The 25,520-nt window shown below is 43.7% G+C and overlaps 1 protein-coding gene across 3 annotated transcripts in view; it reads right to left on the bottom strand.

Annotated features, from left to right (window-relative positions):
• Positions 1–25,520, bottom strand: part of LOC137784288 (ephrin type-A receptor 5) — a 57,440-nt gene that overhangs the window by 8,429 nt on the left and 23,491 nt on the right. For 2 of the 3 annotated variants that reach the window (XM_068574832.1, XM_068574834.1), the window contains exons 4-16: positions 21,611–21,766; positions 21,187–21,525; positions 14,313–14,437; positions 13,069–13,158; positions 12,797–12,866; positions 12,524–12,626; positions 9,525–9,592; positions 8,535–8,660; positions 6,837–7,022; positions 6,256–6,317; positions 3,555–3,622; positions 3,323–3,464; positions 1,894–2,043 (exon numbers count right to left, since the gene is read on the bottom strand). In XM_068574832.1, coding sequence (XP_068430933.1) covers positions 1,894–2,043; positions 3,323–3,464; positions 3,555–3,622; positions 6,256–6,317; positions 6,837–7,022; positions 8,535–8,660; positions 9,525–9,592; positions 12,524–12,626; positions 12,797–12,866; positions 13,069–13,158; positions 14,313–14,437; positions 21,187–21,525; positions 21,611–21,766 — 1,685 coding nt within the window. Of the gene's footprint in view, positions 1–906; positions 971–1,893; positions 2,044–3,322; positions 3,465–3,554; positions 3,623–6,255; positions 6,318–6,836; positions 7,023–8,534; positions 8,661–9,524; positions 9,593–12,523; positions 12,627–12,796; positions 12,867–13,068; positions 13,159–14,312; positions 14,438–21,186; positions 21,526–21,610; positions 21,767–25,520 lie in introns of those variants that run through there. The other variant, XM_068574835.1, reaches the window with a different exon arrangement.

Genomic DNA, 25,520 nt, shown 5'->3' with positions numbered 1-25,520 from the left:
TTTCCGCAAGTAACAAGACGCAGCACCGAATCACAGAAATGTTTTTTTGGGGGGAGGGAAGGAATTGAATTAGATGAATAATAAATAAACCCCGGCTCTTTCCTTAGACCCTGCAGTGGGAAGCAGTCTGGAGTTTTCAGCCTAGTTCTGCCTGAGCAAGACACTAAAGGGAGTGGGTTTGTTGAGTTCAGACACTCTTTGCTCGTGTCAAATTCACACAAAAACACAGACGCGATAGCGCCCCAATGAATGTGCAAAATGAAAGTGCACGTACGCTCGCAACAAAGCGCGAGAGTGGAGCGTGGCATCGAGTCATCGCCGCTCGCGGAGAGCGGAGAGGAACTACACACGGCTGACTGGCAGGAGGAGAGAGAGAGAGATCAGAGGAGGGCCGAGCGGGGCGAAAGAAAGAGCAGGCAGAAGGCGAAGGAGAGGAAACGACACTGACAGAGTTTGCGTTCTGGAGAGACAAGCGAGAGCACGAGAGAAAGCAGTGAGGAGGCGAAGGGGGTAGAAATGGGAAGCAGAAGGAGGGAGCTTAGAGAAAGAGGAGTGCGAGAGCCTGCACTTTCTGGCACAGATCAGAGAAAATCCAGCATAACGCTTTCAATTAAACATCAAACGTCTTCTCCTCTCCTCTCATCCTCCTCTCCTCTCTCCCTCCCTCCCTCCCTCTCCAGACTTCTCTGAGACAGACAGCCTAATAACCAAAAAGAGGGAGGGGAGGGGTCTGAGGCAGGGGATGAAGAGGTCACTGCAGGGCTGTGCGCGCATATGTCGCCCCTGTGTGCGTCTGTGGGCGGGAAATGAGTGCGCGTGTGCGGCGTCTGAGGCAAATGGGACATTCCTGCTCATCGGCGTGTGACGCGATGGCAGGTCTCCTCATTAAAATGGCCTCCGGGCTGCATTATAATGTAGGTGCTGGCCGCTCCTCCTCTTTTCCCACACCCTCTTCCTATTCGTCTCCTCTCTGATGCACACACACACACACACACACACACACACGCACAGGTCATTTGGGTTCCTGCTGAGTCGAGCTAACCCGCTACCACAACAATTCATTTAGCCAAATACTGGATGTCAAAAATTGCTGCGTTTTGTTTACAAGTGTTCTAAAAACCTCGAGGCCTAATGTGAGACACACAGACCGCCTCAGTGGGTCTACAGGCTGCTATTCTCCCTGCCATGGTTTTTCTTTCTGCTTAGCTCTGCACCTCCATGCGTATTCACCTGTTTCACTCTTTTGCTTACGCACGGCTTTTTGCTACACCCCGCCATGTCCCTCTGTGTGTTTCCATTGAAGCTATTCATTCCCATTGTCCAGACTTTGCAGTAATAGACTCGTAACAATAGGTTCCTGCACGGCCTTTCTTATTCCAACCTCCATTCAGCCTCCAGACAGGAGACATGTATGTTTCACCTTTTTGTCTTTTTCTCCCTTTGCGCCTTCATCGATGTCTTTATTGAGCCCCAAGTTTAGTTAATTAAACTAATATCAATATGCATGTCATCAGAAATCTTTCATGATCCGTCAGGTTGAGAAAGACTGTCCCAATTTAAGCTCAAAATACATTATTGACCCTGGAACTTGCAGTTGAAATACAAATGATTTCTCAACCCCTGATTCCAAGTTCCTTCAAGCAAAAGTTTGACATTTTGGAAAATATTTCTTTTCTGGCGGAGAGTTAGAAGAGAAGAGTGATAGCACTAGAATGACAACTAAATGGACCCTGAGTTTCCTGGCTGCTGTACAATCCTGCTTTCTCTGCATGCACCTCCTAAAAAGGTGGAAACCACATTTCCACTTGGTGAATAAATTGCAGGGCTTCAAAACAGGAACAAATACAAACACAAGCAGAAACATTTTCCAAGACAGCGTCACATCAAACTTACATCTTGATTGGACATCTCCCAGTATGGCCTCTCTCCGTATGACATCACTTCCCACATGACAATCCCGTAACTCCACACGTCGCTGGCTGAGGTGAACTTCCTGTAGGCGATCGCCTCCGGAGCCGTCCAGCGAATAGGAATCTTCCCGCCCTGTGACGACATGCAAGAACTTTTACCACATAGTGCAAACATCTTGTTGGACTTAAGCGGTAACTACACTTTGAATTGTGACTTCAATTGTTTGTGGTGCTGAGCATAAATAAGACAACAGCTCAGTGCCACACTTATACAAATGACCTTCCCTGTATAAATACAGCTGCAGGCGTTTGAAATTCCAAAGAGGGAAACAAAGAACAGACCTTAATTGAGACACTTGTGCTGCATGTGGTCCAACTTACAATCACACTAATGAACAAGTTCAAGATACAGAGTTTCATTTCCTTGAACAAATCCCCTGTCCTAACTGTTGGGGGTCTTGACATTCCTCGGCTCGTTTTCCTCATCTTCATTATCGCGCCTTCCTTGTGAAGGCAGAAAAGTTCACAGGACGACTGCTGAGTTCCAGAGGAAAATGTGTTTTTCGGCTGATGAGTCGGGAAATTAGCTTGATGCAGTATTGATGAACACAGCAGCGGGATGTCTCATGGTCTGATTATATGAAGGGTGTGAATTATGTTATTCTCACTGCTGTCAGCGACTGGGACACACACACACACACACACACACACACACACACACACACACAGCGCGAGACAGGGAGAGACAGAGAGAGAGACAGAGAAGCGATGGAGCCTGGCAGTGAGAGGTGATTGACAGGATTTTTGGCGCAAAGGCTGCAAGACTCGGTGCTAATTGAGTGTTGCGGAGACTGAGCTGAGTACTAATTGGTCCTCTTCCTGCAGGAAGGAGCCAGTCTCTGGCTGACAGGACGCCACTCAGCCAGGGACACACAGTTCAATTTAAAACCTGCTGCCGTCTGTGTGTGTGTGTGCGTGTATTCGGTTTAGAGCGAATCCCTTACGTAAGAGTTTAACTTAATCCAAAGTTTGATGTAACACAATACTCTGCACACGCACACACACATATAAATGTCCTCAAAGACACAGCAGTGTGCCCTCTAGTTTACCTTTCCTCTGTGTGTGTCTCTCTCTCACAGTGGTGCTGAAACAGTCACACGATTATTGGATCAGCACAAAACTGACAACCATCAATTCTTTGCTCGAGACGTAAACCTATGGGCTGCTTTGATCCGTTTTCATGTTATTTGAACCATATCTTTGAGCGTTTTGCAGAGATCACCTTGGAGTCTGGAAGATTGTGACCAGCATCTTTGCTGTGATCACTTGAATTCATAAGTGATGATGAAATAAAACAAGTTAAAAAAAGAGTTTAAGTCCTATTATACATCTCCAAAAATGACCAATCTTACCCGTGTGGTGTACGCCGCCTCCGGGTCATCTTCCAGGACTCTGGACAGGCCGAAATCAGACACCTTAGACACGAGGTTACTGTTGACCAGGATGTTACGAGCTGCGAGGTCCCGGTGGACGTAGCCCATGTCCGACAGGTATCTGCATTTATCAACACAAAGGGATTAAGTCTAAACACTGTGCCCTAATGATGTGCACTGTAATAGACAGGTTGTTTGCGCCTCTGTGTACCTCATTCCAGACGCAATGCCTCGCAGCATACCAACCAGCTGGATGACGGTAAACTGAGCATCGTTTTTCTGAAGAAAAAAAAAGGGAAAAACAGGAAAAAGACTTGTTGATATCTGCTCTATGAGAACTGGGAACAGATAACATTCAGAGGGGGGTGTCGGAAATAAATCTAAACACTTCACATGACCAACAATATTTCCAGTGAACGCCACTATAAATGCTGTTTAAACAGCATGCTCCGTATGCATTTTCAGTTACGCAGCATGTAGTATTAAAAAGCCTAGAAAAAGTGAATCAATTTGCTTCAATACAGATTGTTTTTTTAAAATTCTTTCTGTGTGTAGACTGCAAAACCCGGTCAGCTTACAAAACAATATAAAGAGGCGCAACATAGAGGACACGTATGACCTCTGCATTGTAAAATGAGAGCTCAGCATTCTGTTAACGGCCGCTTACAAGTTACCTTGTAGCAGGAAAACCATTAATGCCACAATTACTGGAAGTTATAGCCCCACTGCACGGCCAACGTTAACACACAGTTGTATGTCAGCGGGGGTTTCAACCGTCTCCTTCCTGGAAATATAAATTCCAAATAATTTATCTCTGATAATAATCATTTCCTATACATCATGGCAATCTCTCGGTTTGGTATCAAGTGTGCACTTTTGTACCCCAAACTATGATTAAGGCTTCCTCTAATCCTGCACAGAGCTTCGGGCTGCCCTGCAGTCAGAGTCTCACCACGTTTTATGAAACCACTGCCTCTGGAACAGACACCAGCCGAGCCTCGTCGCCCTCGAGCGAGTCACGGCCACGTTCTTGTTCCTCACTTCAAACCCCGGTTTAACCTTCTCTCGTGGGACCTTTAAAACTCCACACCCAACTTTGATAATTAGGTCTTTTTTAATAATCGAGGCAGAATGATAATGGGGAAAATAACTTTTTTTTTTGCCAAGGACAGAATGGGTTTTTTTCTCTTCTTTTGCATGCTGGTCATGAGGAAGCTCCCCGAAGGAGCCGCCAGACTTAACGGGATATGCCACCGATTTACCTTTAACCTCCTCTAAGCGTTCATTCAAATAATTTCCCCTAATCTCCACAGCAGACATGTCGGTCTCCTCCTTCTCCCCTCATGGTACCCACCTCAGTTTCTAATCACTTCTGCAACTACCTTCCCCATCCCTCCACAGCAGCTGCAGAACACCCCACTTCCAACTGAAATGAGCTGTCGCGCTAAACACGCGAGTTATGAGCCTCGTACTGCATTGTCCATAGCTGTGACCCTTAATCCTGGAGCTAGTCCGGCCCCTGCTTCTCTCATGGCTGTGTCGTTCCCGTCCAGCCTCAGTACACCAGCCATCCATGTAATTACTTCACAGGGTTGTCCGGCTGCTCCGCCTGCTGGTCTCCCAGCTCCTCTGCCTCGCTTTGCCATCCAGTAGCATCGCTGCCCGAGTTTCCACTGACCACAGCCCTGCAGCTCATCCTTCCTCTGTCTTTAGTCTCACAGCGTCCTCCAATTCAGCACATTCCGGTTGAGGACGTCTTGTCCGGGTCTTTCCAGTCTGCATTGCCTTTCCAGCACCCCGCCGCACTTTTCTCACCTTTCCCAAATTTCCATAATTGCAGCCGTTTCCATCACGCAATCACGTGACCTTATTCCTCTCATCTCTCCATTAGCCATCTGCTGCTGGAGTTTACCCTCTTTTTTTTTCACAGGCTTTAGCCTCGTCCGCCAACTGAGCATCTTGCCATTGTAACCAGTGAATAGACTTATGTGCTCTGGAGAGGGATCACTCAACTCAGAGGTTTGCCAGCCTTCATTATAAGCCTACCTTCTCTACTCAGCGAAGTCCAAATTGTCTAGACAATGCAGACGTGATCCCGGCCCCGAGTGCTCAGATGCCTTTCATATATTCTGGCAAAGTGATCTGGCTACTAAAGATAAAACTAAAATTATAGAGTAACTTCAAAGTCTGCACCATGTAGACGGGCTTCCTGTTTATTCGGTGTAATTAATTGTCGTTTCCGTGAATGTTTGAGAGAAAGAAGACTCACGCTGCCCTGGGTATGTGACAAGGTAACTTTGCTTTCCCCTTGACACCTGCCAACGGCTTCACAGTCACACATTGACCATAATACAGGCTAATTCATGGCTACCGTCATGGCTATCACATATTCTTCTCTAGTTCATTTCTGCTTCGACGTGTATAATAATGAGGTATTGAATTGGAATAATGATAGCTTTTGTTGGACATATTCTCCCACAGCGGTGCGTTTATCTCCCCTGAAAAACAGCTCCCGTAAATATATTTTCCTTTCCAAAGGATTACAGGTTTTTTTTTTTCATTTGCCCCTGTGATAATTGTCCTCCCAATTTGGCATATCAGCAAGTGGTGACTCTCCAGCCGTGCCCATTTGCCAATTACCTCAGTACAAACCAACAGTGATCTGTGTCTGAGAGCCGACACCACTTCATTTTCCTATATACCACAAATATACTGCAAAAACAAGTCCCATTTGAAATTGATTCTTGAGAACCAGTGGTTTTCCATATCCCCTGTTCCTCTTTTTTCCTAGTCCCTATACTCTCTATCATCCTCCTCTTTATCCACCGTCTCCTTCCCATGGCCTTATCGTCTTTCACTCCCTTCTCCCTGGATTCCCCTCTCTTCCCTATCCTTGTCCCCCTCTGGCCTACCTTGAGGAAAGTGTCCAGTGATCCATTCTCCATGTATTCAGTGATGATCATCACCGGCTTGCCTGAGAAACGAGATACGGAAAAACAACTTCACCACGAGAAGCATAGCACATATTTGTTTGTGTTCGTTTCAGAGGATTCAGCTACTCAGAATGGCGATGTTGGAGCGTTCTGAAATATATTACTTTTCATTTTGTTATTGCTGTATTCCCCTTATGAATACATACGTCGTATGTCAGAGAAAAGGTCATTTAAAAAGTACAACTTAAAGTACAACTGAGCTTGGTTAAGCACAGTTGGAGCTGGCGAAGCGCATCCAAACCGGACTGATGAAGAACAGCTGGGTCTGATGGATGAAAAACCCTGACTAAGTACAGCTTATAGACGGAAGAAATCAGAGCAGAGTCTGACAAGTTTAGCTTGAGATTCCCAAACGACTACACAGTGCAACTGTCATATGAGAAGTCGTAGTAATCTGCGTTGTGACATATGTTCTGAATCCTGAAGTGGGATTCTTAGGCTCACGACCAAAAACCAAAGAGGGAAAAGTCTGACTAGAAACAGACATGCTGGTGACTCACTCTTGGTGACTACGCCCTCCAGGCGGATGATATTTGGATGGTTGAACTGGCCCATGATGGACGCCTCCCACAGGAAGTCGCGTCTCTGCTGCTCGGTGTAGCCCGCCTTCAAGGTCTTAATGGCAACCTGCATCTCTCTCTTCCCGGGCAGCCTCAGCGGTCCGCTGCACACCTCGCCGAACTCCCCTGAGGGAAAGAGACAGAGCTTGAACGTGGCCTTAACGTGTCAGCTCACCTTGATCTGCAAAAGTCTTGATGAAATGACGAAACAAACCCTGCATAGCTGATGCTTCTTTTCTCTTATTCTGTTATGAAACCTCAACCTATTGCAATAATGTTCACAGATCTTTGTAAAAAGTCAAGCAGGAAGCTGCTTGACAACACTGCAGCTAGCGTCCTCACTAAGACCAGGAAAGTGGATCACATCACTCCTGTTCTGAGGTCTTTGCACTGGCTTCCTGTCAAACAAAGAATTGACTTTAAAATCCTGCTGCTGGTTCATAAAGCACTGAATGGTTTAGAGCTTAAATACTGCACGTTTGTAATCTGCTGCTACCTTATGAACCACCCCGACCCCTCCTGACATCTGCTTCTGGTCTACTTTCTGTTCCAAGAGTCGACATGGAAAGCAGCGTTCAGCTTTTCTGCTCCACTTGTCTGGAATAACGTTCCTGAAAGCTGCAGGTCTGCTGAGACCCTCAGCTCCTTTAAATCCTGATCCGATACTTTTCATCGCTGTGGCCTTTATTTGAACCAGATTCAAGGATATTAATTAATTGCTGCATCTCACTACCGCATTTTATTGTCGAATCTGCAATGCAACTTTTTTGCTTTTTTATGGTTTTATTGAATGTTCTTAATTCTTCTGCATTATGTTTTGATGCTTTTAACGATTTTATGTGAAGCACTTTGTTCTTGTAAACTTGCCTTGCCTGGCTTGGGATCAGAGTTGCAATACAAGCACATTTTGACTTCTGAAAAAATACCAGGCGAGCGTCACTCGGCTCAGTGTTCTATATCACAACAGATAGATACATAGACTCCAAAGGAAATGTTCAACTGAAGTTAAGCTGCTGCACAGCTAGAAGGCTTGTGAGGCTCACAAATGTTGCAAATAAACAACGTTTGTCAGCAGGACACAAACAGATTTCACAGCCGTGCAAGCTGTTATATTCTAGCAGTGCTTGGCTTAATTGAATATGACAAGTCTGGTTGTGGCTATTTAGGGTGTGGCTATCTTGTTATTGACAGGTTGCAAGCGCGGTGTTGTCTGGCCCTGCAGTTCGTTTTTTCATCTCATCTTATAACTTTTTAGTTATAAAAGAGAGTTGACATTTTGGTTGGCTTTAAAATGCCCCATTCACTGTTCAGTTGTACTTGGCTCTATTTTTTTTCTATCACTTCTGGTTGCAAAAGAAGGAAGCGCCGACTGCCAAAAACCAAGATGGAGATGGCCGAACTATACAGTCTATGAAGACAGCATTGTTTAAATTCAGCTGTCACGGGATGAGAGTATTTTTACCGAAGAATGCATGACTGAACAGGTTTGCTTCAGAATGAACCATAATGCATTCTGCGAGACATTATTGTGGCCAAATCGGCCCCAAACTGCCACTCAGAATAAGAATGAGAATAAAACACACACACGCACACACACACACGCACGCACACACACACACACACACAGAGTTGACTCACCAGCTCCGATGATCCTCTCTATGGAGATAAACGAGACATCAATTTCTTGGGCAAATTCATGCACGGCCTGGTTGGGATCCTCATAGGTGAGGGGGTCAATGTAGGTCCGCACCCCCGGGAACTTTACTGCAGACACACATGCATGGCATCATTACCATTTAGATGTTGTTTAGCATCACTAACATTCATTCAGGTTTGTTATCCAGAATGCCTGCAATGCATGACGTGACATGAAAAACGACTATTGCAGGCAATATTGCAAATCAACGAGCTTTACAGCAATATTGACAACACACTTTGCTTTGTCAATGCTAAGTAGTATCTTGTTTGTCAGTTTCTCAAAGTCTACAACATGGTGTGATGGTGTAATAGAAACACATAATGCATTCCTTTTAATATTGTTATGGATGTGATTTAGTAAACACTATAATAGCCCTAATACTTAGTCTAGGTTTCATAACACGCTTTACTCCTACTCAATCTACTGACAAAGAAAAAACATATAGAGATCTCAACATAACGATTCACCCCTTTCATTATCCCGGAAACAAGACACTCTTTAAGTTGCTTTTTGTCGGCAAGATACGTATCAATCAAGAATCAATGTAATCGTGATGACAGCACTAGTATTTTTCCCTGAAGCTCTCGGGCACCGATGAACCCGTCATGGTCGGATCTGACGCCAGCAGACGGATGGCAGGATGCGAGGCCAAAGAATGTGGCCAAATATATTAAGCTGTCACGGCCTATAAATCATCACAGCTTTTGTGTGTCCTCTGCCAACACGGCTGCCGTGGAGCTGGTCTGGAGCTGTGTCATTTAGAGAGTAGTGCCTTGTACAAAACAACCACACACACGCACGCACACACACACACACACACACACCTACAGGGTTGAACAAACTCATACAGACATGCCCGCTGTTTGAACCCTCTACTGTACATGTAGTAGACACTGGATGACTATGAGTTTTTGGTTTTGTGAACTTACTGTGACCGTTGTGAAAGTGCATCTTCTCCTCTTCGGGATCCTGCTTCGCTTTACTGTAGCCACACCGCCTGAGAGGAAGCATCAGAGTTAATGTCATGTCACAGTTTTGATATGTACACATGAAACAACAGTAATTATTGCTTTGAAATATATATATATTATTTTGTATGTCAATAGTTCTAACTGAGGACTGACAAAATAATGACAACACCTCAGTTTCAGTCAAATACATTTTCATAGTATAGGACAGCATAAAAATGCTGTGGGCCCTTATACATGTTATCTACTGTATATCTAAACAAAGAGAGAGCAGTGGCATTTACACTCCGAGAGAAGAAAAGGGTACCAGACAGAGATCCCAGTAAAGATACCATAAAATGGCCCAGACACATAAAAGCAAATCCTGGCCAACACAAGGCACAATCTCACTTGGATCTAACTGGAAGATAAGCTTTTTAGTCCCTCTTTATTTCCAGGTTCTGTTAACTTACATTTCAAGGTTTTCGAAAAGCATTGCGGGAAATGATGAAAACTTACAGCCTTGCAGACTTCAGCAAAGGACTGCACTTTTCAAATAATACAATTTTCAAAGAAAGTCCTCGTCAACAGATCAACTCTGACTTTTGGCAGAGGAGAGAGCGCAGTCCGAAAGAAAATAAAGAGTTTTTTTTTTTGGAGTCGCCCGGAAGAAGAAGGGACTAGAAGAGACATTCCCTTAGTCAATGTGTAGGCCAAAACCGGCATGACGTTTATTGTTGTGCGAATACATATCTGCGTACGTTTGTTCCATATTTGAATATTTGGACAAGCAGCGTCACAGATAATCAGAGATGACCCAGATTAAAAAAAGTACAGGACTGATGAACGTTACACGTGAACACATGGCGGTGACCGCGCGGACCCAGAGACACACACATTGAAAATGGAAACATTTTTTGTCGGCAAATACATTAATCCACTTCGTTGGACTTGTAAAACCAGAACTCAAATGAATGTTTTAGATGCCCGAGTTTTCCAAAAGGGGGTCGTGTCCACAGGACAGCCAGACTTGACTGGAGGGGTTTGGTGAGCACAGCTGGATAGTCTGGGGGAGGGGAGTCTGCTTCTGTGTGTGTGTGTGTGTGTTTTGTACATGCATGTCTGCCTGAGGCTGCTTATTTTGCCAGATCTGTTGAGTCAAGGGGTTTGAGCTCGCTCATGCCCAGCCGGCCCTCTAACTTCCTACATGTGTGCGTCTGTGTGTTGACCCATGCGTACAGCACATGCATCCGCGTGCGTGCGCGTCTGGCTACACATGTGTGCTGTGTCTATGCATGTGCGTGGAGTCTGGAGGGTCACGCAGGCTGAGGAGAGGGGAGAAGGGGGAGGAGGGGCGGGGGGGATGGGATACAGTGGTTAGAGGGGGTTGTGGCGCTTGTGTTCCAAATCCATCGCTGGAAAATTTGGCATTCCTCCATTTCGCCTCCCCCACACGAAACCAGAGCGAGCATCGTCCCCGTTTTGGCTGAACCCAAATCACCGCTGTTTCCTCACCCGATGTGCTCTTTAATCCTTGAACATTACCAGAGCCCCCACTGTCCATCCACCCGATCGTTGTGTCCAACAACTGCATTGATTCCTACTCTGAGCCTCGTAAAACTACTCTCATCTGTATTAATTATTGTTCAGTAAAAGCCTTTAGGACGCAATAGTTGTTAATTAACTTAACTAGATACATGTCACAGTAGAATGTGGTTTGCAAAGATGGAATCAGGCAAAAGTTTCACAAATACAATCGTTTTGAGTTTTTAATGGACAGCGGCTGAATACTGGCACTCTGGCAACTTTTGCATGCGTTTAAAAGCTCCCCTTGCATTCATCCATGTATCTAGTGCGTGTGCGTATGTGAAAAGGACATCATGAAATTGGTGGTATCAATTACAAGACACCATGAAGTGAAGGTCATATGAGACCGGAGGCTTGCAAATGCAACATTAATGTAGTGTGTAACGTCGGGGCTGATAAAACCCGGCAAAGTTGGGACACCAGACTTGAGGAGGTTCCACTGGATTGTATGCATCGTCGCTGAAGCCATAACCTAAAACCCTTAATCCTCCTGACCTATTACAAATCTCTAACCTCAAGTCATGTATCTAATCCCATAATGCTGCTCGGCAACACAGAAATATCTGGGTCACAAATTAGATTTGATATTGCTCATTTTTGCTCGTCAGAAATAGGAAGGAGAAGGACAAGTGGATATCCTCTAAGCTAACATTTATCCACAGGTTCAGAAACGTTCATCTTACAAAATGATAAGAACTGAATTCGGAGGTTTCACGCTGAGCAGCCTCTTTCATCAGAACGAATAAATTACATCACAACGTGATCTCATTGTCCAAAAATGTCACCTGCTCCAAAGATGAGAGGATGAGGGGTGTCGCTACAGACATTTAGGAGAGCGTTTATGTCTTTTATTGTATGAAGTTAAATGGCCATGTCATTTTTTATTATTAAGCAGGTCTAGGCACTATATAAATATTCTGAAAGTATCAAATGCCCAAGGCTTTTTCAGAGAGACAGAAATAAATTAAGTATTTGTTTTTACAATAAAAAGCATGTTTGAGCCAAAAAATTAAAGGCAAGCATGAACCCCGAAATTGGGCATTGAGAAAAGTTGGTAAATGGACTTTTGGCATATCAACAGCATTTGTAAAGCACCTTCCTAGCCTCGCGACCACTCATCGCACTTCTAACATTCACATTTCCACATCCATTCAAACAGTGATGGCAGAGGGCCGGATGCCAACCTGCTCATCAGCGTCTAATCCAGACGCTCATTCACACGCGCTCACAAGCCGGAAACCGCCAATCTTAAGATACCTGGACAAGCCACAGGCGCCCACAGGACGAGAGGAAGACGGCGCATAACGCGGAGTGCATGTGCTCACGCCTGCACACACAGATCATGCTTTCCTGGTTGCGCCTGTGTTCCTTTCAGGTGTGTATTTAGGACTCACCGTCCACTGAGCAGGAATCCAGCGACGACCGCCAGTAGGACCAGAGCCAACGTGATGGCCACCGCGACTATTGAAGCTTGAGCGCGCTCACTGGTCGCAGTTACTGCCAAAGGAAGAGGCGGGATTAGACACAAGTAGTACACACACACACACACACACCTGCCGACTGCTGTTAATGCGGCTCCCCCCCAAAAAAAGCAGGTGGGAGTCACGTACAAGTTGAACTCGGATGCACTCTCCCTTGCTCTCTCTCTCTCTCTCTGGTGTACTCACAGTAAGGGCTGGTCTGGAATTCAAAACGTCGGCTAAATGCACCGTAGCCTGCTGAGGTCCTGGCTCGCACCTGTAATGCAGCATATGCAAATATATCACAAAGACAGTCAAGATGTTTTCATCTTTATGCATCACACATTTTACAACATCTTTTTAATTGCTTATTCACCTCTTCTCATTTCAGAATAAGTGTTTTTTTTTTTGCCATCACATTATGATTCAGAATTGTTTTTCTATTTGTTTGTTGTTGTTTTTTTTAACCCATGTTTGACCTGGAAGATGTAGACTGAAGAGGGCTTCAGGCTTTCCACCACCATCTCGGTCTCCTTGGATTTTATAATGGTGTAGCTGGAGTCCTGCTCCTGTGGGAGGGATGGAGGAGGGTTGATGATTATTTGTTGGTACAGATGTTGCACATTTGAGTCTTCTCGCCTGCACATTTTCACCAATTCTTCAGCACATTTGTGTAGCTAAACTACTGGGGAAACACCACTTATTAGATTAGATTAGAGCAGAAACTAAATCACATCGCTGGATTGTATATTGCTGGACTATATTCTACTTCCTGTTTAAAGTTTGGAGCACAGTGTCTCTGCATTGGAAAGGTTTACCATTTAATTGTAAATCTTGTTAGATTCTTTTGTTAATCGCTATATTAATGAGTTACATTTTGTTTTATAAAGTGAGGCGAGCAATGTTTACGTCAAGCCTGGTTATGCCCTGACGCATAAAACACTCTCAGTCGCTCACACGGTGAAGCACACGGCAAAATAATGAAAACACTGGCATCAATACTCGGTATCGGGGCTGAAAAAGACCGGTTGGTCCACCCTCATAGGCTACCTGTAGTACGTGTGGGAGTGCGAGAGAGTGTGGACGAGCGTGTGTGTAAGGATCAGTTTCTGAACTGTAACCACATCAGGTTTAAAAACACAGCTAAATGCCTCCTCCATTAGCCAGAAGCCATTAGCTAACCGCTGACCACAAACCCTGCTCTGCTCCCTGTATACCTTTATTCTGACCTTCCCAGAAAAGACGGCAGCACACGACTAAAGAGAGAAAAGAGGAAGGGCACGGGAACAAAGATCTGAATAGAAGTATCAAATTCCTGCCTCTCCACAAATCCAACTTAAAAAAAAGAGAAAGGAAATAAAAGCCCCACACAGCTGTAGCTCTGTCAAATGAAAGTCTTTTTGAGGCGAAGGTTTTTTAGAGGCCACTATAATAGACAAATTCAAGCTAAATTGAATGTATATTCAGCTGCATTTCTGAGGTCAATTTGAACAATCTTTATCAACAAGTTTCCAGTCATTTAGCACGTTGAATATGTGGCGCAGAGAGCTGTTATGAGTCACAATCCATTGGCGACAAGGGTCATTATGGTAAATTCTCAAATGGACGCAATATAGACTTTGTTTGAAAGTCAAAAGTGCTACGAGGAAGTTGAATATTGTGTTGATTTTGTGCAGTACATGTGCACAAATATTTAGATTAAAAGGAGCAAAATGATTTGTACCTTTTCAAAGTACTTGATCTCGTACTCCAGGATGATGCCGTTGGGGCGGTCAGGCTCCGCCCAAGAAAGAGAGATGCTGCTCTTCCCCGTAATGCCTTTTCTCACCACACTCACCGGGGACGGTGCTGCAAACACACAAATATAATCAAAAAAAAAAAGACATAATACAATTCCAACAGTTTAATAGGAAGCATGCCAGTGCATGTTTGTTTTGGTTTTTTTTAGTCCAGTTTTCAACACGACTGACATAACATCCTAATAAAACACAAGAGAAAAGATGCCAACGTTGTAAAACCGGTTGGGTACCATCAGCCTCTATAAGACATCCCTCTTTTGAAGACACCTCATTCTTTGACATTTACATGCACAGAGCTAGTTGTGAGGCTTACTGTCACTGTTGTACGTTATGAAATATTTAACAAAAGATGAAACATCAAAGAACAAAATCATTAAGAAAAAAAGACCAAAAATGATTTTCAACACGATGGTGAAAAGATGGTTTTGTACTACATTAGAAAGCACACGGTGATGTACTTTGTCTTTGCTGCCGTTAATTCTGTCCCCCAGAGTTTCTTCTCATGAATTCAAGTGTGTTGGTTACCAAAGTTCTTCTGAGGTTATTCGGCACAGTCCCTTGAGCTTTAGCTCAACTATTGAGATTATTCCTGGTACCAAAGCAGCTTTACCTCTGAAAAAAATAAAAAATAAATATCTGCAATCTGGCGACAAGATCCACCTGTGCCTAATTAAACCATCCCTTTATATCTTGCTATTCAGTAGCTGCTGGCAGAGGAGCCGACGATGACACTACACATCTGGAACACAGCCTTTACTGTTCCATGTTGCTGCAGATTACAGGAGAAAAGTAGTAGTTTGGGTTTGGCTGTTTTGCAAAATTTAATTTCCATTATAAGATTTTTGCTAATTTATTTTTTTAGGTTCTGAGCTCACTAGTGTGTGTTCTCATCAATCGTCGAGCCATCCAGTTGTAACCTGAACTGTTGGCCCATCTCTCAGAGGGACAGTTGGAGACTCTCTGACACATAAAGAGCTTTTCACCAGGCAAAATGCTCCCTCAGGCAACATCCCGATTGTGTGTGTGTGTGTGTGTGTGTGTGTGTGTACAAATGCTAAACAGCGTTTTGGTTTCAATGGCCTCAGCAGAAGTCCACAGGGAATAAATCATTGCTACAAACACAGTAACTGTATCCTGAGTGGATGGTCGCACAGAAGTGTTATCTGCAACATCTTAAAAGCCTGAAACCAGAAACCCAATCACACACACACTCAATGCTTAAATGGTAGAAACGCTGGGATGCGATGATGGGAGAGAGCGTTTCTTTTCCTAGCAGCTTAGCGGGTAACAATACACCAGAATATACGTTTAAATCCTCCGAAATTGGATGCAGATCGCCGCTACATTTACTCCGAAATAGAATAGATGGTCGTGTGCAGATTGTACAGTCCTCTGTTATACAAACTTTTGGGGCTTTAAAAAAAAAAAAAAAAGATGTGCCATTCTCCTTATAACATGTATACATTTGAACTATATAGATAGATAGATAGATAGATAGATAGATAGATAGATAGATAGATAGATAGATAGATAGATAGATAGATAGATAGATAGATAGATAGATAGATAAATAGACATATGTATACATATTATTAAAAATAAAATGCCAGAAAATACAAAATATTCTCAGAGGCTAAATTGTTATTTAGATTTTGCTTTGTAAAATACAAGCCATTTTAATATGTGTTCAATTTGCAGTAATAATCCCCCCCAAAAAATTGTCAAATACTACGACCTTTGAAAAGCTGGGACAAGCATCTGAAAAATAACTGAAACGCTGCATTTGTTATACAAATGAATGCATTTTGTAAATGTAAATACATTCCAGAAAGTCATGCCAATTCTCATTTTAGTTACACTAACATTAGTAATTCTGTGTGTATTTGGAGCACAACTCCAAACAAACGGATCCAATTATTGTTTTTGCCTGTTCCTTCTCAGCCCTAACCTTTCCTCCAAATGCCAAACGGCACAACGTCCACATTCAACACCCGAGGCGGAATTTTAGTCAACAGAATTCACACAATGCGACACTTTTTAGTGCCATAACTCAGGTTTTAAAACACTTTTTTTTTACAGGTTTGTTTATTCTCAGTCGCTGACGAATTTGAGAAACGCCAGTGCAGAGAGAGAGAATGGGAGGTGCTGGAAGAGGCAGAGGGGGTGGTAGAAGAGGAGGAGGAAAGAAAAGTGAGACGGTTGACAATAAGAGAAAAAAAAGTGAGACATAGAGGGAGAAACCTGGTGAAAGCGTGTAGACAGGGCCCCAGCAACACTTTCAAAGGATATCAGAGGAATCACACTCCCTTCCAGTGCCTGTTACATCTGCTAATGAGCACCTACAGTTCGGCATCGCAGGCCACAAATTAAACTCACAATATCTATGGAGCTATTTTTTGTTCTTCAAATCGAGCCGAAGCTTCCATTTCATGCAGGGACAGGTCTAGAAAGCTATTCAGCGGACGAGTGCAGCCCTCCAGTGCAACAACTTTGGCCTCAGATAAGAGCAACGTTATCATCGTGGCGTGCAGAACATAAGCCTCTCAGACCGCTATCTGTCTGGAGCATCACCAAAATCAATACAGACCTTCAACTATCTGGTTTATTATCCTTTAACTACCCCCGGAGAATGACAGACAGAGAGACCCAGAGACAGAATGAAAGCTATATAGGAGAGAAAAAGAGAGAGATGGCTTTATTAAGGCTGTAAAGCACTGAAGCTGCTCTCATCTTAGTTTTTTTTTTTTTTGCAACTTAACCATCTGCCTGCCTGCTCCATCTCATCCCAGTTTCATACAATTGCAACGCTGAGAGTCATTTGGCAACGCAGAAACTGATCCGTCACACAACATATTGGTACATTTCAGTCAATCAGGAATTCATAAAAGTCATAACAGGAAGATGACTGGAAGTACAGGGCGCCTTCTTGGGCCGACCATGAGCTGTAACGTCCCCAGACCGTTGCTCCATGTCATTCCCCGTCTCTCTTCGCGTATTTCCTGTCATCTCGATTCTGCTGTCTGACTGATGAAGGCATAATTTAGAAGGAAATATGTTGAAAAGAATACTGAATGTACAAACTCAACCAGGCGGACGGCAATATTCTTACATGTTTAACTTAACAAAAAGCTTATTATACTTCAGACGTTTAATATCTTGAAGTCATAAAAAACGATATGAACCATGTGACCCCTGGCCGGCTTCTTTCCAATAGCATATCTCTTCCAAGTGTCTCATCTGTGAAGACGTCTCCCACTCTACTCCCTGTTTGGGAGAATAAAAATACCTAAAATGACATACCTAAATTTAGATGGCTGCAGCTTACTATACGCACACATCAGGGACACCAAAAATCGGAGAATAAAACACCTAATAAAGTTTCTTGTGAAAGTACCGACACGTTCACACTCAAGTTGAAGTGTGACTCGACAGACGGGTGTCCAAAAAGGACATTTGGAGACTCCAAATGTACATGTGTTAACCAAATGTTATTCTGAATCACTAAAAGTGATACACCTCCAACAAGTAGGAGCTAAAATACTCACAAATTAGCAGTTTTTCAGTTGTCGTGCAAACACCCTCGCTACCCCACTACTTTTATACCTATTATATGTGACTAAAAAGTAAGACACATGGGCAGAGCCCCAGGATATGCTCTTATTTCTTTTACCGCCCACAAGGTAATGCATCACGATTCATTTGAGTAATAGCCCACAACAGCACGAACAATGTATGGGAGCATTTAGTGTGCAGTTACCACGCAGCGCTCCGGCACTTTCACATGAACAACCGGGCCGAAAGAAAGGCGTAATAGAGCTGAGCTACCACAGGAACTCATTATGTGATCATCAAGCTTATCGGCTGACAAGAGACCGATTTGACATTTGCTCCTCGTGTAGAAGGAACAGTGTATTCATTGCTGCCGATAAAACTGTCACAGATTTATTCACGAGGCACGAAGAAACACCTAAACTGCAGATGCTTAGAAACGTCAGTTTGCTGATTTCTTTTTGTAAGTTTATTCCTACGACCTTACCACCTTCTTAGCCCTGCTTTACATCCTTCAGCACTTCTCTTTACCGCTGCTTGCAATCTCACCTTTTCCTTCCTTATCGCAACCTCCCCATCATTCCCGAAGCTTCTTCCTCTACCACCGTCCTGTTGTTCTGTCCTTACCTCCTGCCTTTCACCGCTCCTCCTCACGAGTACCAACACTTTATTATTCAGCAGGTCTTCACAGGGACACTGTGAAATCACCTATTTCACGGCTCCCTTATCGAGTGTGACACTTCCCACACATCAAACGGCAGATCCTCTGACTTTTTCCCTCCGTCTCCGTCTGTCCGAGGCTACCCGACGCCCCCGTCTCTCGGTACTTCGGTCTCGTTTTTGCCTTTTGCTGCCTCACAAGCAGAATCTCGGTCGAAAAACAAACAAACAGATGTTTACAACGCTGATCAAGGCCCTTATTGCGCATGTGTGGAACAGAGGTGAGGCAGGATGTTAAACTGCTCGTAACAATTAATGCTTCAGGATTACTGTGAACATGATTCCTCTGATTACTTTGAGAAATCCCTTTAGAGCTAGAAGGTCCTTTTAAAAAAGGGACAGTTCACACCCAAATCAAAATCCACATGTTCACGTTTGCCTGTAGTTTATCAATCTTAATGGTTTCATTGAGAGTTGCCTAGTTTTAGAGATATGCGCATGATCCATAACCAAAGCATTACCACAAGGTCTGTGGTTTACGTTGACGGACTGGGTCATGATTTCTGAAAAGAGACGTTGCATTTAGACATAGCACAAGCCCGGTGTCATATTGTCTCATTATATTTGAGTCTAATGAAGATACATCCGTAGCTTGCGTTACATTACAAACATACTTATTCTAAACCAAATCATTATGTTTTTTCCTACCCCAGCTATGTGAGTTTGTTGCCTTAACTTAACCACCACTGTTTCACCAACCTCGACATAGAAAGGGCTGCCACGTCTGGGGCCTCTCCCCATGAGGCGAAATATGACGAGCGCAGATGATTTCACAATGGAGGGTTCGGTTCGTACACCCTGACATCCCGGCTGGGTGTGGTTCAATTAGGTGCAACGAAACTTCTGGCAACATCCGTCAATAACGCTGGATATTGCCTTTTGCTGCCTCACAAGCAGAATCTCGGTCAAAAAACAGCAACAACCTTTCAACCACAACAGGGCCGTTAATTAATGTTATTCCATTGATCGCTGGCATAACCTCGGCGGTGCCAGCGACTGCTTCTTATAATTATTGTATTCCCAAATTAAAGAGTATATTTATCCAACATCGACAGAAATGAAGAAAAAAAACACGCCCAAGCCGAGCTTGGAACACATCCATGCCAGAGAGCAGCACGTTGTATCCGTCTGTGACTCAGACAACCATGTGTAATCTAATCTACCGTAATTGCTAATCTCTACATGGTCCAGTGACTGGCCAACTTTAATCCAGCCGCAACGCCAATAAACTGAATGTGGATTCTGTAGTCTGGTGTAATCCACCCAGTCTGCTGACGGGCACAAAGACAACACAGTTAGAGGGCCCGCCAGTGCTCTTGACTGTCAGACAACCATCTGCCCTCTCTCATTCTTTCTCCTACTGCTACTACTTCCTGCAGTTACTCGTCTGCCAATGGACCATTTGTTCAACAAACGGGAACAAACACACTCCTTCAAAACTGTTCTTTTCTCTCGTCTTCCCTACAGATGGAATCCTTGGGAAGGAGAATATTAGTATCCTATTTTTTTTTCTCATTTCATTACGCTTTGTGCTACCCATTTCATTGCCATCAAATGAAATAAACAACACAGGCACATACCTCCCATAAACATAAATATTTTTTTTCTCCCAAAGCCCATATGAATTTGAGTCTCCATTTAAAAAGGAAAGCCAGCAACGCTTCCACTATTTACAGCTATGGGGAGTAGTTGGACTCTTTCATTGTCTAATATTAGAGTGGTCTTTTATGTTTGGCAACTTTGTTGCTCACTTTAGTGTTATTGGTTTAGGGCCTTGCTCAAGGATACTTTATAGTCACACAGAATATATAAGATGCTCCGGCATGGCAGATAATGGAATATTCCCAGCAGCTACAAGTGCAAAACATTATACCAGCTGAAGATGTCTTTCTTTGCTCGGAGTTGATGGGTAAAAGTATTTCTCAGCCTAAAAATGACGTGCCTATCATCAGCCGGGTTCATCATTTTTGACAGGCATGCAGAAGAAAAAAAAAACACACCTGCTCCCACACAATACACAAACAGTCTGCAAATCAAGAGCTTTCATTATGCCCCCGATTCCTGCAAAGCTTGTTGATGGACTGAGCCGCCTAATTGAGGGGACCAAGCTGCTTTTTCAATGACAAATCTAAATGCAAAGACAAAAAAAACATATCTTTCCACTGTGCAATGTTCCCTCATTCACTGCAAGGAGGGCGCATGAAACTAAATTAACACAGCGACAGATTTGTTGGAAAACTACTGTGATAATTTGATCATCTGGTGTCTTTGTTACCAAACTAACATGTTTGCGCCAGGAATCCAACTCGCAGGTTGGTCTGTGAACGTCTCAACAACGAGGGGAAAAGAAAAAGATAAAATGGTGTTGATTTGTGTCGAGAAAATTCAGAATGAGTTTGATTACTGGGGGGGAAAAAACAACACAAACTAAAACAAGACAGCCGTGGTGCTGATTGGATAATTCATGGGGAGACGGGGATTGGCAGAAAAATAAGTATTGACAGAAGCGACAGATCTGGTGCAACATACCTGCCTGATTGGTTGTCACATTCAGTGACACGTACTGCTTGGCGTGGTCTTTGGCCAGCTCTGACACCCCGTTGACAGCCTCCAGCAGGAAGCTGTAGTTGGTGTGTGACTGCAGGTCGGCCACCATGACCGAGGTGTTTGACAGGCCGACGCGGCGAGGCAAAAAACGTACGTTGGGGCCGCATTCTTCCAAGCCCCTTCCATCTGGCAAGACCTGTCTGCACAGGATGTTGTAGCGCACGTCCTTCCTGCCACCGCTCTCCATGGGAACGGACCACTCCAGGAAGACGCTGGTCTCGTTGACATTGGAGATGGCGTTACGTGGTGGAGACGGAGGGCCTGATGGAAAGAGGGGTTAGAAAGGGGGTCGCCACAGCAATATTATAGTCAAGATGAAAAAAGTAGTGCAAATATGAATCCTCACATGTGCAGGCCATATTAGGAGGGTCGGAGTCGATCTTATGGTATCCGTCCTCGCAACTGCAAGAAGTGGCCCCTGTCTGCCTGGCCACACTGTGGGGTGGACATTTACTGCAGGCCAAGGACTCCAGCAGCGAGCGGTAAAACCCCACTTTGCAGACTGAGAGACGAGGAGGGGAGGGGGCGGATGCCACGGGATGTTTGGGGTTGGATGAAGATGAGATGAGAAGATAAGAGTAGACGTACAAACAGGAAAAGGAAGGGGGTCATGGGGAGAGAGAAAGCGGGACAGCATGGTTAGTTCCTTTGAAAAAAATAAATACAAAAATAAATAGAAAGGAGGTCAGCGTCAACAATTTTCCTGGGTTGTTGTGGTTGTTTTGAGGTTTCGCACCAGAGATACCACTGTAGCTGCAGAGTTGAAATTAAAAGAAGCATTTACCACATAGTTTTTTGTCACATTTGTATTTCTTCTTTGTTCCTTTTAAAGATTGTTTTCTCATTTCCGACGGGGGATTATTTATTTTCTTCCAACCTACTCTCGTCCTCTGGTTTTCTTGTCCCAACCAAAAAAAAAAAAGGTGATTATTTTTGTTCCATTGTGGAGATTCCCTTAATTCACCTGGTTAAGAATCCTGGGCATCTGCTGCACAACGATGTACCCACCCGGCCCCATATGGAAAACGTACACAAACAATCACTGAAACAGACATAATCTCTCTTCCTCCCACACAGGCATTCACTCTGTTGATCTAAGTGGGGCAGGTAGACAGCGGGGTGACACACTCTGAATGTTAACACGGTAAAATACATCATCAACCTCTGTCACCATGGCTGCGCCCCCAAGCCATCCAATCACCGACTTATCACAGGATCATTTTCCTTCTGATTTTGCTGTCGCGCCCAGACAGATACAAATAGACACATGCAATAGAGGATGAAATAATAATGCAGGGATTGGACTGTCGATAAGCGGAGAGAGACAGCGGAGGACAAAAGAGAGGAGATGTTACATCTATGTTTGTCCTCGAAGGGCGTAAAAGGTTAGCAGTTGTTGTTGTTCTCCCCCCGTCTCTTTCGAAATGCGGTTGCTGTGAAGCCCATTCAGGCTGCAACTGGGATTAACAACTTCATAATTAAACTTCAGGTAAGAGGACGGGAGGATAATGAATAGGAGAGGAAAATGTAGGTGAAAAGCAAATAAGACGAGGGAAGAGAGTGGTGGGAAGAGAGGAGATGAGACAAAGGAGGAGGAGTGTGTGTGTGTGTGTGTGTGTGTGTGTTTTAGGCGTTAGGCGGCAATGGCTCTGATTCCCCTTGACGGAACCTTGGTCCACTGTCATGGAACATTAAGCCTGAAAAATTCTCCCTCTGCCCTGGATCGCTCTCTGTCTCACCTCTGTGTACGCCACACACACACAAACACACACACACACACACACACACACACACACAGTATGGCCTTGTGTGTGGATTGCCTTAGCGTGTGGATTGCCACACATACACTAATTATGAGTCGATCGACTCAAGACGTTGCTTTTGAGGCATTCATGAGGCTGGCCTAGTTTCGAACGAGCAGATCGTAATGTAATGCAGCTGATGACATAATTCAGGCTCAACAATGTATGTCTTTAGGGAGGATTTTGAAAAAAATGGATAAAATGCTTTTTTGCTACCATTCTCTTTTTTCATTAAAGGGATAAATGCTGAAAAAGAAATTGGATCCATAGTTATTAAATGTATGATTTTTATCGCACGTCCATTGACTTCATCTTGCTCCGCTGCAGCGTAATGATGCAGAACCTTATCACCTTCTACGAGTGAGTGTGTGTGTGTGTGTGTGTGTGTGTGTGTGGAGGGCTGCGGCATTCAGGGCAGTAGGACACACCTGATCCTTTGTCTGCTTCAGCCCGTTGCCACGCGCACATTTATGGTTGCATACAGATTTATTGCCGTAGTCTGGTGTCTAGCTCTCCTTGACTTCATCCTCCAAAACCCCCATGGCCAAATCAATAAAAAAATGGGGTGGCAGCTCATTTCACAAAGACGGGCACACATGCAGGCAGTGAAGTAGACTGGAGGGTAGATAATAAGGAGTGTGATAAAAAATACTGAGGAATGGGAAAACCCTCTGAACACATTCATAATTTGAGGTATATGGCCAGATACCATACCAGTGTAACAAGCAGTATTATTATTATTATTTTTTGGTGCTAAACTCTCACTGTGGAGGATGACTTTGTCGTATGCCATATAGAAAAATAGATATGCTCTCATCTGATCCCAGATTCTTCTTGGTAAAGGAGTTAAAAGGGTCAGCGTGAAATTGCATTAGTTTGCTTAATTTTTTACCGCTGAAGAGATTAAAAAAAAAATCATTGACAAATAGACATTTCAGGATAATGTGTTGTCGAAGATCACATGACTCGTGGTGATTTGAGTAAATTGACGCTTTAATTTTCCCTCAGTTGCAAATGATCATGAGAATGATATAAACATTTCCAATTAAAATGTGCAAATTGGTGCGATTTTTTTTTTCAAATTTTAGAATCCATCACATGACACTTTAATGAAAGTCATTTCCAGTTAAACACGCCAACAGTGTAGACGTTAAGGTATTTATTATCAATAATTCTAGCTCATTTTAGTTGAATACATTATCCATGTTTGACAGGAAAAGTGAAGCGAGAACATGTTTGTAAATGAGCTGCACGCATTCATTGTGAGACGTGACATGGAACTATGAGCGAGCGTGACTACGTATATAGTATACATGTACCTACTTATACATGTCTCATGCCATATGATATCATGCTCCGTTTGACTGTTTGTGTAATTATGTGTCCAAGGATTTACCAGCCGCGGGCTAAAGGGGGCAGAAAGGTCAGGGCAGCCAGCTGCAGGCTGAAAAGTTGGATAAAGCGATTAAAATGTGACAGGGAGTTAATAAGAACATGTATGCATGCTCAGTGTGGAATCTGAGAGATGAAGGGGAGCCCGTGGTGTGGCTGAGGGGAAAACTAAAACACAAGTTGACTGAATCACAGTCATGAAATGTCAACTGGATTACAGTGCATGCGACTTATTACTGCTTTCATGTAAACTGTATGGACGAGCTGGAAACCATCCGTATGGTTTCTACTCCAAACGACAAGGCTATACACACCTTTCAATAAGCCTTAATTCCAATGTGCATCTAGTGATGTGAAGAAACCAGATATGGTTACAGTGCAACTATGTGGCTCAATGGATGGTATTCATTTTGGCCTTTTAATAACTTTTCATCTCGAGCCAACAGCTTGTCTACATTCCCACATGTCGGATGCCGTCGTCCCTGACCCAATACCTGCAAAACTAACGCCCATGCCTATCAGCTTTTCGATGCATTAGCAAACGTTCACACGCTAACACGCTTAAATCAAGAAGTAAATATTACTCGCGACATCAGCATGTTCACGTGGTCACTGTCTGTTTCTTGCATGCTGATGCAATCATTCAGCTATGGAGGGATGTGATGGAGCTGTTAGCGTTGCTGTTGACTCATGTCTAGTTGAAAGATCAAAGAATGATCTCTGACTTATTACACACAGAAAGTACATAATATGTGAGCGCATATGGCCGACTGTGACCTCTTGATGGAGAATTTCCATATTCATGTTTATGTTTTTTTCTAAAATGGCAAATCAAGTACAGATTTCCAGAGTCTTGAAAATGACCTGTATCATACATCTCAACTCTCAAACCCACGCAGTTTTACTCCGTTCACATATATATTTTCTTTCACTTTGAATTAATCTATTTTCTTCACTTAATGTCATCATCTCTTCCTCATTCATCCCGTTAGATGTCCTGGAATGAAACGTCTCCAGATGCAAGGAAAGGCTTAGATCTTTGGATGAGGTGCTTTACTCGTT

The sequence above is a fragment of the Clinocottus analis genome, unplaced genomic scaffold (assembly GCF_023055335.1).
Source record: "Clinocottus analis isolate CAN_PGR_092001 unplaced genomic scaffold, fCliAna1.0.p SCAF_13, whole genome shotgun sequence".
NCBI lineage: Eukaryota > Metazoa > Chordata > Actinopteri > Perciformes > Cottidae > Clinocottus > Clinocottus analis.
Note: the sequence above shows the minus strand (reverse complement) of the source record. Positions and strands in the feature narration are given on the sequence as shown.